The 15,857-nt window shown below is 43.6% G+C and overlaps 1 protein-coding gene across 1 annotated transcript in view; it reads left to right on the top strand.

The window, feature by feature from the left end:
• Positions 1 to 466: 466 nt before the first annotated feature.
• Positions 467 to 15,857, top strand: part of smc3 (structural maintenance of chromosomes 3) — a 114,116-nt gene continuing 98,725 nt past the window's right edge. The window contains exon 1 of the mRNA XM_060842278.1: positions 467 to 656. Coding sequence (XP_060698261.1) covers positions 642 to 656 — 15 coding nt within the window. The 5' untranslated portion in view covers positions 467 to 641. The remainder of the gene's footprint in view (positions 657 to 15,857) is intronic.

Consider the following 15,857-nt stretch of genomic DNA (forward strand, 5'->3'; position numbering starts at 1 on the left):
CTTCTGGTACACTGGTAGTGCCCCTATATCTGGTCCAGGATATTTTTGTGTGTGTGTATATATATATATAAAAAATGTCTCTGAACAGGTTGATTAAAACAAACATTAAGGCTCACTATAAAATAAATATCTGCCGACAAGAAATGCCGGCGGTGTTTAAAGGGCCAGAGCGGCATGTCCCTTTAATAGGAAGCCCAGCTCCAGGCGCCAGAATGTTTCATTGGCGCCAAACCTTTGACCCCGCCTGGACTATACCAACATCAAATAGGGGGAGGGTAAAGATTGTGTAGTGCATTGAAACATTCTTCAGTTTCAGTATTAGAAGGATATATCAGAAACACACAATTATTATAAACCAATAATAATTACTAGTGGGTGACCCAATCTGTAGACTGCTGCTATCCCATGTATTTCCCTAGTTTTCTTTCTTACCACCCCTCAGTCTCTGATTTGGTGCAGGGTGAGGGGGAGCCGCCATTTTGTCGGAGTTTTGCCGCTTTCGGGTTGTTTTTGTTTATTTTTTTATTTTCCCGGGTCCTGGCTCCCGGCGGCGGCGGAGGTGATTATTATTAATCGACAACGACGGTCTGAGGGCGGCGGCGGGAAGGAGAGCCCTCGGTGCCGCTGAGGGACAGTAGAAGATGTACATTAAACAGGTAAAGGCCCGTGCGGCCCCGCTCCCTCCTCAGGCCCCGCTCGGGGCAGCGGGGTTGGGGGGAAGACAAGGCCGGGCCCCGCGGGTGATAAAATACTCGCTTCTATTGAGTGTGGACCCGGTTATTCTTCCCGCGGGAAGAAAACAGCACAGTAAATGCTAAATAGAGAGCATATGTTCACTCACATCTGAACTTTTGAGGGCATTTATGAACATAAAGTGATTGCATGTGGATATTAATGCATGGCAGGAGAACGAAGAAGTATAATTAGAATTCAACTGTAAAATTATGGAATGATAGGCCCCAGCTTCAAGAGGCCAAACATCGTTCCCACCTCTTTGATTTCTGACCATCTTCCTTGTCATTTGTATGGGCAGTGGGGCCTTAAGCTCCATTTATTAACTTATCAATGGCAGGGGATAGTCGAGGCAGTCAGGTCGCCTTCTGGCAGGTGGCTAGTGAAATTCATACAAGGTTGTCCAGAGTAATTTACTTTTAAAGTTCAGGTCGGATTTATGGAGCTGAACGCTGCCCCAAGAGGCTCCATAGTTTTTGTGGGGGTGGGGGGAGGGGAGGAATAACTAACTTGCGTTGCGACAGTATGTTTAAAGTACAAAATGCTTCTCAACGTATTCCTTCATTCCGTACGATGAATAATGTCTACGAGAGTTAGTGGTGATAGCACTGTACCAGCAATCCATAACCCCCAGCCTAGTGTTCTGGGGACATGCGTTAAAACAGTAAGAAATAGGAACAGGAGTAGGCCATTCAGGCGCTTGAGTTTGGTCTGTCATTGAACAGAATTATGGTTGATCTGACATTCCTTATGTCCACCTCCCTGCCTTTTCCCTGTAACCATTGATTGTACTACTGAGAAGACTTGTACCTGAACTTGTTGACTTGCTCTCTGAGCTGGTAAGTTTGTTTGCTGATATTTCGTCACAATACTAGATAATATCATCTGTGCACCTCCGATGAAGCATTGGTGTTCTGTCGCTCCTGCTGTTTGTGTGTGTCCTGGTTTGCTTATATGGTTGGCATCCTTTCCAGTTTTGTTTCTTGGTAGTTGGTATATGGGGTCTAACTCTCCATGTTAATGAGGTTCTGGGTTGAGCGCCAGGCCTCCAGGAATTCCCGTGCATGTCTTTGTTTGGCTTATCCTAGGATAGATGTGTTGTCCGTGTTCTCCTTTGTCTGTGTGTATGGACGCAAGTTATGGTTGATTATGCTTTTGCTGAAAATGTACTGCTGGAAAAGCGCAGCAGGTCAGGCAGCATCCAAGGAGCAGGAGAATCGACGTTTTGGGCATCAGCCCTTCTTCAGGAATGAGGAAAGTGTGCCAAGCAGGCTAAGATAAAAGGTAGGGATGAGGGACTTGGGGGAGGGGTGTTAGAAATGCGAAGGTGGAAGGAGGTTAAGGTGAGGGTGATAGGCCAGAGTGGGGGGGGGGGAGGGGGCCGGAGAGATCAGGAAGAAGATTACAGGTTAGGAAGGTGGTGCTGAGTTTGAGGGTTGGGACTCAGCCAAGGTGGGTAATGGGAAGTGAGGAAACTGGAGAAATCTGAGTTCATCCCTTGTGGTTGGAGGGTTCCTAGGCGGAAGATGAGGCGCTCTTCCTCCAGCCAGTGTGTTGCTATGGTCTGGCGATGGAGGAATCCAAGGACCTGCATGTCCTTACGGAGTGGGAGCGGGAGTTGAGGTACGTAGGTGTGTGTGTGTATGTATGTATATGTGTGTGTGTGTGTGTGTGTGTGTGTGTATATATATATATATAGAGTTAAGACTACAACTGGGCCCTTGAAGACAGAAACAGGGGAATATATTACGGGGAACAAAGAAATGGCAGAAGATTTGAATTGGTACTTCAGATCTGTGTTCACTGGGGAAGACCCAAGCAATCTCCCTGAGGTAACTGTGGCTGAACGACCTGAACTGAAGGGAATTTATATTTGCCAGGAATTGGTGTTGGAGAGACTGTTGGGTCTGAAGGTTGATAAGTCCCTGGGTCCTGATGGTCTACATCCCAGGATACTGAAGGAGGTGGCTCGAGAAATCTTGGATGCGTTGGTGATTAGTTTCCAGAGTTCGTTAGATTCGGGATCGGTTCCTGCGGATTGGAGGGTGGCTAATGTTGTACCACTTTTTAAGAAAGGTGGGAGAGAGAAAGCAGGAAATTATAGACCAGTTAGTCTGACCTCAGTGGTGAGAAAGATGCTGGAGTCTATTATAAAGGATGAAATTACGACACATCTGGACAGTAGTAATAGGATAGGTCAGAGTCAGCATGGATTTATGAAGGGGAAATCATTCTTGACTAATCTTCTGAAATTTTTTGAGGATGTAACTCTGAAGATGGATGAGGGAGATCCAATAGATGTTGTGTACCTGGACTTTCAGAAAGCTTTTGACAAAATCCCACATAGAAGGTTAGTGAGTAAAATTAGGGCGCATGGTATTGGGGGCAAAGTACTAACTTGGGTTGAAAGTTGGTTGGCTGATAGGAAACAAAGAGTCGTGATAAACGGCTCCATTTCGGAATGGCAGGCAGTGACCAGTGGGGTATCGCAGGGATCAGTGCTGGGACCGCAGCTTTTTACAATATATATTAATGATATAGAAGATGGCATTAGCAATCGCATTAGCAAATTTGCTGATGATACTCAGCTGGGTGGCAGGGTGAAATGTGATGAGGATGTTAGGAGATTACAGGGTGACCTGGACAAGTTAGGTGAGTGGTCAGATGCATGGCACATGCAGGTTAATGTGGATAAATGTATGGTTATCCACTTTGGTGGCAAGAACAGGAAGGCAGACTGCTACCTAAATGGAATCAATTTAGGTAAAGGGGCAGTACAGAGAGATCTGGGTGTTCTTGTACACCAGTCAATGAAGGTAAGCATGCAGATACAGTAGGTAGTGAAGAAGGCTAATAGCATGCTGGCCTTCATAACAAGAGGGATTGAGTATAGAAGCAAAGAGGCTCTTCTGCAGCTATACAGCGCCCTGGTGAGACCATACCTGGAGTACTGTGTGCAGTTCTGGTCTCCAAATTTGAGGAAAGAAATTCTGGCTATTGAGGGAGTGCAGTTTAGGTTCACAAGGTCAATTTCTGGAATGGCGGATACCTTACACTGAAAGACTGGAGCGACTGGGCTTGTATACCCTTGAGTTTAGAAGACTGAGAGGGGATCTGATTGAGACATATCAGATTATTAAAGGATTGGACACTCTGGAGGCAGGAAACATGTTTCCGCTGATGGGCGAGTGCTGAACCAGAGGACACAGCTTAAAAATACAGGGTAGACAGTTTAGGACTGAGATGAGGAGAAACTTCTTCACCCAGGGAGTGGTGGCTGTGTGGAATGCTCTGCCCCAGAGGGCAGTGGACGCCCAGTCTCTGGATTCATTTAAGAAAGAGTTGGATAGAGCTCTCAAGGATTGTGGAATCAAGGGTTATGGAGATAAGGCAGGAACAGGATATTGATTAAGGATGATCAGCCATGAATGGTGGTGCAGGCTCGAAGGGCAGAATGGCCTACTCCTGCACCTATTGTCTATTGTCTATTTTGATGGGGAAACCACAACTAACAGAACCAATGTTATGTACAAAATACCTTGTAAAGACGGGCATAAACATTATGTAGCGCAAATTGGAAGAAAACCAGCTACCAAAATACTCGAACACCAAATAGCCACCTAGAGACAGTGCAGACTTAATAAGGTAAATGGCCTCTTTTTGTATTGTAGAGATTCTGGATTCTACTCTATGACACTGCTCCTAAAACTCTGTGACAAGGAATTCCAAAGACACTCAACCCTTTGAATGAAGAAATTCCTCACCTCAATTTTAAATCTTACTCTACCATCTTCTCTTAAACTCTGCCATGAGGGAAAACGTCCCTCAACGTTTATCCTGTCAAGACTTTTTACAATCCTATATATACTGGATGTAAGTTTGCTCGCTGAGCTGGAAGGTTCGTTTTCAGTTGTTTCGACACCATGCTAGGTAACATCATCAGTGAGCCTCCAGTGAAGCACTGGTGTTTTTACTTTCCTTGGGTTGGTGATGTAATTTTCTGTGTTGATGTCAGACAATCCCTCAACACCAGGAAGCAAAATGCTGGAGATAGCAGCCGGTCAGGCAGCATCCATGGAGAGAAAGCAAACTAATATTTCAAGGCTAGATGACTGCCTGACCTGCTGTGATTTCCAGCACATTTTGTTTTCAGTACAGATTCAAGCATCTGCAATAATTTGCTCCCTTCATACCAGGGATCATCCCAGTGAATCTTCAACGAACTGTCTTCAATGAAATTGTATCTTTCCTTAAATAAGGAGACTACAACTGTTCACAGTACTCTAGATGCAGTCTTCCTTGTATAGATACAATGAGATTTCTACTTTGAAATTCCACCATAGCGTTAGTATCAATCATGAATTCAATAAAAAAGTGGCAGTTGTAACCAGCTGTCAGTTGTCATTAAAAACCTATTTGGTTTGCTGGTATCCTTTAGGCAAGGAGTGTGCCATTCTTATCTGATCTGTCCTGCACTTTATTACAGATCCACTGCAGTGTACAGAATAATTTTTCAACTGCAGGTCTCTTTTAAAAATAAATGCATCTGTCCCACCTCAGCACCACAAGTATATCTTGTTAAATATTTGTATGGCGTGTAAGCCATAATTCTCAGATGGCAGTTGGTAGCGACCTTTCGCTTCTGAGCAAGAACATTATGGTTCAAGTGCCACTCCAGGGTGAAATACCAGTGTAATACTGTGAGGGTACTGCCTTGTCAGAGGACCCACACTTTGGAAGAGGTGTTCAGTTGAGGCCCTGTCTGTCCCCTCAGGTGGTAGTAAAATATCATGGCATTATATGAAAGAACATAGTGGCTATCCAGGTGGTTGTCCTGGCCAGTATTTAATGGTCAGTATAGAATTTTAAAGTGGTTAAAATGTAGAGGAGACCGCTTCAGGAACAATGGATACAGTACATGATATGTGTGGAAGTGCAGGTAAAACTCTGATGGATGTGCAGGCTCCTTTGGGGCCTTGGACAGAGGTGAGGGGGGAGGTGTGGGCACAAGTTTCGCAATTTCTGTGGTGGTAGGGGAAGGTGCCACGAGGGCAGGGTGGTTTGGTGGAGGGCGTATATCTAATAAAAGAATCATGGAGGGAATGGTCTTTTACAGAAAGCAGATAGGGATGGGGAGGGGAGGGGAGGGAAGGGAAATATATCTCTGATGGTGAGGTCCGTTTGTAGGTGGCGAAAATGGCAGAGGATGATACGATTTATACGCAGGTTGGTAGGGTGGAAGGTGAAGACCAGGGATGTTTCTATCCTTGTTGCGGCTAGAGGGGTTGGGGTTCAAGGGCGGAGGTGCGGGAAGTGGATGAGATGTGCTGGAGGGCATCACTGACTACACTTCAAAAGTACTTATTGGCTGTGAAGTGCTTTGCTATGTTCTGACATCATGAAAGTTATTACAATTACATTTCTGTATTGGATGATTATTTTGACAGAGGAAGTTTGCAGAGATATGGGGAAAAGGTAGGAGATTAGCATAACTTCGTGGGTCTAGTGTCAGCTTGATGGGCTGAATGTCTCCCTGAGCTGTCATAATTGTGCTAAGACTGAAAGAGATTACATAAACCAGCCTCCAGAGAGATTCCTCGGATGGCAGGATGGATGTCTGAAGAGAAGCTGGATTAGAATATATTCACTGAAGTTTGGAAGAATGAGAAGTGATCTCATAGACACCTATACAATTCTAACAGGACAAGACAAGGTAAACACTGGAAGAATGTACCTGATGATTGAGGAGTTCAGAACCACGGATCATCGACTAAGGATACAGACTATTCCACTAAGGACTGAGGTGAAGAGAAATGTCTTCACTGTGAGATTAGTGAGCCTGTGGAATTCTCTGCTCCTGAAAGTAGTTGAGGCCAAACATTGAATGTTTTCAAGACTGATAAAGGTCTTAAGTCTAACATGATTACATGCTATGGGAGAAAACAGGCAGAGGGTACTGAGTTGGATATCAACAATGATCATATCAGGCTTGATGGGCCAAATGGCCTACTATTTTCTGTGTTTCTGTATAGGCAAATCTTTGCATCCTTGACAGCATTTATAATGTCCCTGGCTGAGGAAGGGTGGAATTGTTTTCCATTCTTTATTCAAATGCTTCCCTCATTTGGTCACAATAAATTTGATTTGAAAACGTTCCCTTCCATCTTAGATTTATGTTTTACAGGAGCCAATTTATTTCAGGATTTAGTTGAATAACTATGAAAATAATAGTGAATCATGATAAAAAAACCCAACTGTAGCCCCAGTCCCGATATGCTAGCTTGTGATTCAAGTTCTACTGTGCGAAAATATGCTGTGAGGGGGACACAGCTAAGAACTTCTATCCATCGTACTGCATGTGCACACAGCAGACCCTCTTGTAAACTGCCTGATTGCACTGAATGGTAAAATATAGTGCTTTCAAAAATCTAAAACTTATTCTGTGGAACTCGCTTGATATAAAAAGTACTTTTGTGCTGTCCATCTTCTCGGGATGAATTTTTTTTAGAGCTCATTGTAATGCATAAATCACCATAAAACAGCGCATGACTCTGATATGGCCTAGCAAGCCATAAAGTTGGATCAATTCCGATGAAGTCTCAACATCAATCCATGCACCAGAAAAGACAACATCAGAAGCAGCCTTGTTGACTCTACAAAGATGTCCTTATGAATATTTGGGGGCCAGTGCCAAAATTGAGAAATTGCAATAGCTTGCTCTGGTCATATTCATGGAATCATACAATCTTACAGACAATGTCCCAGACACTGCCATCAACATCTTTGGATATGTTTTGTACCATTGGCAGAACAGACCCAGCAGAGGTCGCAGCACAGCAGGGGTGGGGGGATTTGTTTTGGGAGTCCTCAACAATGACTGTGGACCCTATGAAGTCTAATGGCTTCAGGTTAAACACGGGCAAGGAAGCCTCCTTCTGGTTACAATGTACTGTTTTCCCTCAGCTCATGAATTAGTTCAACACTGAGGAGTACGACATTTAGAAAAAGCACTGAGGATGACAGGGACAGAAAATGTACTCTGGGTGGGGAATTTGAACGTCCACCACCAAGAGTAATTTAGCAGCAGCATGACTGATTGAGCTGGCCGAGTCCTAAAGGACATAGCTGCTAGACTGCATCTGTTGGTGAGGGAAATAACGAGAGAAAAACATACTTGATCTCACGCTTATCAATCTGTCGGCTGCGCGTGCATCTGTCCATGACCGTATTTGTAAGAGTAACCATCACACAGCCTTTGTGGAGAAGAGGTTTTGACTTCACATTAAGAATACCCTGCAACATATTGTATGACACTATCACCATGCTAAATGGGACTGATATTGAACAGAGCTGAAAATGTGGAATGACTTTCCTTATTCCTGAAGAAGGGCTTATGCCCGAAATGCGATTCTCCTGTTCTTTGGATGCTGCCTGGCCTGCTGCGCTTTTCCAGTAACACATTTTCAGCTCTGATCTCCAGCATTTGCAGTCCTCACTTTCTCCTTGCAGATATTGAACAGATCAAGTAACTGAAGACTGAGCACCTATGAGGTGCTGTGGGCCATCAACAACAGCAGAATGGTACTCCAGCACAACCTGCAACTTCATGGCTTGGCACATTTCCCACTCAACAATTATCATCAAGCCAGTGGATCCATCCTAGTTCAATGCATAGTGCAGGAGGACATTCCAGGAGTAGCATCACTCTAAAAATGAGGTGTCATCCTAGTGAAGCTACCAAACAGGACTACTTGCATGACAATCAGCAAATGATAGAAAGAGCTAAGCGATCATTGCAACTAATAAATCAGTTCTAAACTCTACAGTCCTGCCACATCAAGTCGTTGAATGGTGGTGCACAATCAAATAACTCACTGGAGGAGGCTGCTCCACAAAAATATCCCATCTTCAATGATGGAAGAACCCAACGCATCAGTGCAAAAGATCAGGCTGATTTGCAGCAATCTTCAACTAGACGTGCTGAGTGGATGATCCATCTTGGCCTTCTGCAGCAGTCCCTAGCATCATAAGACACCTGTCTTCAGCCAATTGGATGAACTCCATCTGATATCAATAAACAGGTGGAGGCACTGAATTCTGCAAGGGTTATGGGCCCTGACAACATTCCAGCAATAATACTGAAGACTTGTGCTCCAGAACCTTCCCGAGCCAAGCTCTTCCAACACAGTTACAACTCTAATGGAAAATTACTCAAGTATGTCCTGTACGTAAAAAGCAGGACAAATCTAACCTAACCAATTTCTGCCCTGTTGGTCTACTTTTGATCCTCAGTAAAGTGGTAGAAGGTGTCATCAGCAGCACTATCAAGCAGCACCTGCTCAGCAATAACCTGTTCAGTGTTGCCCACTTTGGGTTCTGTCAGGGTCACTCAGCTTCTGACTCATTGGAACCATTGTAAACATGGACAAAAGAAGTGAATTCTAGAGGTGAAGTGCAGTCCTTGACGTCAGCACTGAATTTGACTGAGTGTGGCATCCAAGAGCCCTAGCAAAACTGGAATTAGTGGTTATCGAGGACAAGCTGTCCCATGGTCGCAGTCATACCTGGCACAAAGGAAGATGATAGGTGGAGATCAGTCATCTTGGCTCCAGGACAACTCTGCAGGAGTTCCTCAGGGTAGTGTCTTCAGCCCGACCGTCTTCAACTGCTTCAACAATGGCGTTCCCTCCATCATAAGGACAGAATTTGGGACGTTTGTTGATGATTACCTTTCGCGACTCCTCTGATACTGAAGCAGTCTATGTTCAAATGCAACAAGATTTGGACAATATCCAGGCTGGGGCTGACAAATGGCAAGTAAAATTTGTTCTACAGAAATGTCAGACAATGACCATCTCCAGTAAGAAATAATCTGACACCACCCCTTGAAATTTAATGGTGTTGCCATCACTATATCCTCACTGTCAATATCCTGGGCGTCACCATGACCAGAAATGCAACTGGACTTGCTGTATTAACAGTGGTACAAGAGCAGGTCAGAGGCCAGGGATATTGTGGCAAGTAACTTACCACCTGAATCACCAAAGCCTGTCCATCATCTACAAGGCACAAAGCAGGAGTGTGATGGAAAACAGGAGAACCTCGATTATCTGAATGAGAGGGGCGGGCACTATTTCGTTTGGATAATCGATTATTTGTTAATCGATTCAGTGCCTTTCCTGTGGGGCTCGAAGTTTTTTATTAAGTCTGCTCTTTGTTCAGACTGGGCAGCAGCACACCATGCTTGAGGCCCCGCCCCCCCAACCCCTGTCAAACACCACCCCCCAACAGCACCCAGCCACGTCCAACACCGCGCCCCCCCCCCACCAATATCTAACTCTGCCCCTGCCTGCCCCGCAACCCTGTCCAACACCACCCCCCGCCAACCCCAATACTGCCCTCCAGCCCCTTTCAACACCACCCCAACCCCATCCAACACTGCCTCCCCATCTGCCTAACACTGTCCGCCCCGCCCGCCTTTCAACACTGCCTTCCCACACCACCCACCACCCGCCCTCCAACTGCCCCCAAACCCGTCCAACAATGCCCCACAGCCTGCCCTATAAACACCGCCCCACTCCCTTTCCCCAACCCTGTCTAACACCGCCGCACTGTACACCCTCCAACACTGTCCCCCCTGCCTGCCTCCCAAACTCCTCCAACACTGCCTCACTGCACGCCCTCATTACTACCCCCCCCCGCCTGCTCCCCTTGTGTAGAACTTAAGGGAAAGTGTAGGGAGAAGGGGTGGGGGTTAGGAGGTCAGTTATTTACAGACGGTGCCTGTGCTCCCATCAGTCCAGCACCGTTCTTGGCAGCTCTTTTAATCATTGTAAACAAAAGATGCGATCAGTGTTGGACACACGTCTTTGATGTAATGTTTCTGTTGGGACTTCGAGATTTCCCTGGATAATCCGATTTTGGATGATTGGTATTCCGACAATCGAGGTTCCTCTGTACTCCTGACTTGCCTGAATGAGCGGCTCCAACACCAATCAAGAAGTTTGATACCATCCCAGACAGCCCACTTGATCGGTGCTGCATTCACACACATCCACCACTGAAACACTACAGCAGTGTGTACTATTAACAGGATGTGCTGCAGAAATTCACTCATGATCCTTAGGTAATACCTTCCAAACCCATGACCTCTTCCAATTGAAGGGCAAGGCTTCTGGTAAGAAAATAGTGGAGCAAGGCTTCTATAAAATAGCAATAAAACAAAGCATAGAAATAAAGGAAGTGTTTAACTTTACAGTAGTGCTTCTTAAGTGCACCTTTATGGACACTTGGTCACATCACCCCTGCTAGAACGAAGGTCACTTCCACTGCTGCCCTCACCACTGAGTCCTCGCTGGATTTCTCTAGTACAGGACCACTGAGGGTATCAGTTTATCTCTATGTTCTTCCTTAATTTCTATGTTTGTTCATCTCTGATGAAGGGCTTTTGCCCAAAACATCAATTCGCCTGTTCTTTGGAAGCTGCTTGACCTGTTGTGGTTTTCCAGAACCACACTCTCGACTCTAATCTCCAGCATCTGCAGTCCTCACTTTCACCTAGTACTGCTTCTAAGCTCGGTGCTTGTCTGCTCTGTTTGCTTTTCTTTTCATTCCTTTGTTATTTTTATTTCTGTCTCCTTTTTAAATTCTATTTTATTTTGTTTACTTCTTGGTAACTAGTTCGTTGTGGTAATGGTGTTGATGGTGACTGGGCACAGCAGTGCATGCTGGAGTGGGCCCAGCAGAGTGGACTGTTGGTAGTGTTAAGAGTTTGGGTTCCGGACAGCTTCTACGTTGATGAAGTGATTCTTGTGCTAGTTCATGGCTGCTGCTGCGGAGGCAAATTTGGGTTCCTGGTGATGCTCAGTATGAGCTGAAAATGTGTTGCTGGTTAAAGCGCAGCAGGTCAGTCAGCATCCAAGGAACAGGAAATTCGACGTTTCAGGCCGAAACGTCGAATTTCCTGTTCCTTGAATGCTGCCTGACCTGCTGCGCTTTAACCAGCAACACATTTTCAGCTCTGATCTCCAGCATCTGCAGACCTCACTTTTTACTCGATACTCAGTATGAGACCTGGCAGCATGAGCTGAATCTGCATTGGCGAGGTATGCCCAAAACTGACTCATGGTGACAGTGGAGTCAGGTTTGAGGTGATGTGGTAGCCAGTGGCATCATGGCTCTGTATTGGTGAGATGGGCCTGAAGCAGACTCATAGCGACGGCAGAGTCTGGTTTGGGCTGATGCTGTTCCTTTTGGCTTCGGTGGTTCTGTATTGGAAAAGTCCAGCAAACGCTCATAGTGGTGAGTGCATTTATGGAAGTGACTTTTATTCCAGCACTGGTGATGTGGTGAAGTGTCCATGATGGGGCACTGAAGAAGCAGTACTGTAAAGTTAGACACTTCTTTTATTTCTATGTTTTGTTTTTTATTTTTCTATTTTTAAGAGGATGCTAGACAATGGTGACACTGTACAAAACTTTTCACTGTACTTTGTCACATATATCTTGCTACAATAAATAAACCAAATCAAATTGCTAGATGCATGGGAACACCTCCACCTGAAAGTTTGCCTCTAAGCAACTCACCATTTTGACTTGGAATACATCACCGTTCCCGTCGCCAGGTCAAAATCCTGGAGTTCCTCCTATGATCAATCTACAGCATGTGGACTGCAGCAGTTCAGGAACACAGCTCACCACCACCTTCTTGAGGGCAACAAATGGTGGCCATCCAGTAGTTGGCCATATGCCATGAATCAATAAAACAGAATTGTGAGGTGTTTCTATATTTGACATTAGGCATTGGTTTTAGGTGTTTCTGTTTATTTTAGGTTGCGCATAGGTTTATTTTAGGTTGGTGTTGTTGAGAGTGCGGTGCTGGAAAAGCACAGCAGGTCAGGCAGCATCCAAGGAGGAGAATTGACGTTTCGGGCAAAAGCCCTTCAGGAATCCATTCCTGATTAAGTATTTTTGCCCGCAGTGTTGATTCTCCTGCTCCTCGGATGCTGCCTGACCTCCTGTGCTTTTCCAGCACCACACTCTCTCGACTTCGATCTCCTGCATCTGCAGTCCTCACTTTCTCCAAGATTGGTGGTGTTCTTTGCACAATAAAACACCACAGTTCAGGTGCCCAGATCGGAATATTTTTGGCCAAATATCAAAAATACATCCAGTCATGCTGACCTACTTTAGTTAGTAGCAACCTTACTTTATTGTCCTATACTTTTGTTACATCAATAATACACGGGAGTAAGCAGTGTTTGAAAACAATAAAATGTAAAATGCATTAAATTGCAAAATAGCAATCCAGCTCACAAGCCAACAGAATGTTGCTTTGATGCTGTGGATGAAATGACTGAACTCATTGATTTGAGGCTCAGTCCTTTTATCTAGTATTTTATGGTGTAGTTTGGGTATTGTTTAAAATACAGATAATTGAAGCAGACATTTACCAGAGCACTTTCAACCTTCAAAGGGTTTTCAGAATGCTTGAAACAAACCAGAATGCAAAACATTGCTTCCAGTATTCAATGAAGCTGTAAGATAAATTGACATGTAGACTGCAATAGACTAAAAGTGTTCAAGACAAAATGTCCAGATTGATTTTTGTGTATGCATTACAACATATGAGCTACATGAGATTAGGCCATCCATCCATACAGGCCTGTTCTCACACTCTGTTCGATAGCCAATCTATGTATTGACTCCCAGCATGCTGCATTAGTTCTGTAAACCTTAACACATTTTGCAGGCAAAAGAAAATCCATCACTGTGTTGCAAGTATTCAGTTGACATAATCTAAATAACATTTAAAGGACATTGTTCCAGATTTACATGCATTTTTGTGTAAGAATGTGATTACTGGTTTCAATAACTGACTCCATTCAAAATACTTTATGGATGTAGGTTTGCTCGCTGAGTTGGGAGATTCATTTCCAGACGTTTCGTCACCCTACTAGGTAACATTTTCAGTGGGCCTCAGGCAAAGCAGTTTTCATGATTCTTGCTTTCTATTTATATGTTGGGGTTGGTAATATTACCAAAAAGAAGCCCAACCATATAAATAGAAAGCAGGAATCGTGTACACTGCTTTGCCTGAGGCCCACTGAAGAAGTTACCTAGTAGGGTGATGAAGCGTCTGGAAATGAACCTCCCAGCTCAGCAAGCAAACCTACATCCAGAACCTCAACCTGAGCTACAAATCTTCCCAAAATTCGCTAATATACTTTGATACCTATCACTTCACAATAGTTCCATTAGCAGCAGATGTGCCCTTAGCAGTACTTTCAATGAGTGTTAAAGCTCAAAGTACTCTCCCCAGATAAAATATGTAATTTTGCTGCTGTGTTTTTCACTGATCTAAAGGCACATTATGAAAAACAAACAACCTACATTTACTGGTTCTGAAACCTTGGTGATTTCATTAGAAGGACATGCTGATGCAGTTAAATGAAATAATGTGGGAGGAGGAAACTTATGGCACATAAACACCAACGCCAATCATTTAGAATGGTTGTTTTTGTTTTGGAAATTCTATGTAACATTGTGCACTGATGTTGTTTATATGTTACTTTTTCTTTTATATACCTTTTTTTTGTGGCATAGATGTAATTGGGAATCATTGTGCAGGAGATTTGAGAAAAATAGTGTTCTATATATCTGTAGATGGTAATAGGCTAATTATTAAGAAATTATGTGTAGATGTTTAAGTTCAGTTTTACAACTTATTATCACTTAGGTTTATCAGTTAGGAGACTGTATGCTCAAAGTATAAATATTTGTTTGGTAGCACAGAACATGATTGTTGCTAAAAATAAGCACATTTTGTTCAAGCTTTTTGTCTTCTACTGATCAGGATAATTTGCGAGAAATGGCAAGCAACTTTTGTACCACATGAAAGGAGTACATTTGATTGACAAATGGACAGTGATGGTGTCACTATGGATAATGTACCAGTTTATGATGACTGGCAGTTAACTGCCAAATTTCATTAAGCATTAAAACCAGGTAAATTGACTCTGGTCAAGGAACTGCCCTGAAAAATGAACCAAAGAATGGCTGTCTGCTATTTTGTTGTGTTGAAAACGTATGCTCTCTGTACAAGTTATTTCTGTTTGCAAAGAGCAGGGCCCTAATTACCAATATTTGTGGTTTCCAGTGCATGCATGTGCACAATACTGCACTTTGATTAACAGAGCATTATTCTTTGAAGTTGGGGCAGTGGGATAAATGTTCTCCAAGTACGGAATCATATCTAATAGTGGATAGTGTGTGGCAAGTTCTACAGCGCAAACTGGTTACAGACATGTTATCAGTGAACAACCAAAGAGATATGTTGTGATTCAAGTTTGCATTGTTATACTTCGAAGTGATTGGACATGTGGATCATGGCCCATGCAAAGTTCACTGTGGTTATTGCAGCTAATGGCTATGTCTAATCTGCAATGTCCAAGCTTAGAGTAATATCTCCTGTTTGTGACAGACTGGGCTCGTGGGAGCACACAACAACTGTTTATTGAAAGGAAGAATAATACTTTAAAAACAAAAGTTATATCCTCTCCTTTCAGTAGCAGGTTTCTACCTGGAGAGGACTAAGGGTACCTTTTGTCAATGTCTTAGGTTTAGAAGACAGATTTACCTAAAGTTGTATTACTTGCTACATAATGACATCTCTACAGCATTTTGGTCAGAATTGGTTGCTGCTGTAAAACTGAAGTTTATTATGGCATTAAGCATTCATGGTAGTGAAACATTTAGTCTTATTCAGGAGTGACATTTTACACATACAGTACAATCTCGATTATTCAAATATCAATTATCCAAATTTTGGATTATCTGAACAAGATCTCAAGGTCCTGTAAAAATGGCATTAGGCAACTCATTATTCAGTTAGCAATTAAATGGCATTACGGCATGCATTACCAAATGACTGAGAAATGTTTAATAACCGGCTCTCATAAATTACTAGTTGTTTACAATCAGACCGGTTATCAGAACGATCCATTATCCGAACAAAATACATTAGCATTCCCCAATACACTCGACTTGTAAGGCTGTCTTGGTTTGTTCCGGAGATCGTACTCTGTGGTAATCTGGAATACAAAACTCTTACAGATAGTTTAGTTT

Source organism: Hemiscyllium ocellatum, chromosome 22 (assembly GCF_020745735.1).
Source record: "Hemiscyllium ocellatum isolate sHemOce1 chromosome 22, sHemOce1.pat.X.cur, whole genome shotgun sequence".
Lineage (NCBI taxonomy): Eukaryota > Metazoa > Chordata > Chondrichthyes > Orectolobiformes > Hemiscylliidae > Hemiscyllium > Hemiscyllium ocellatum.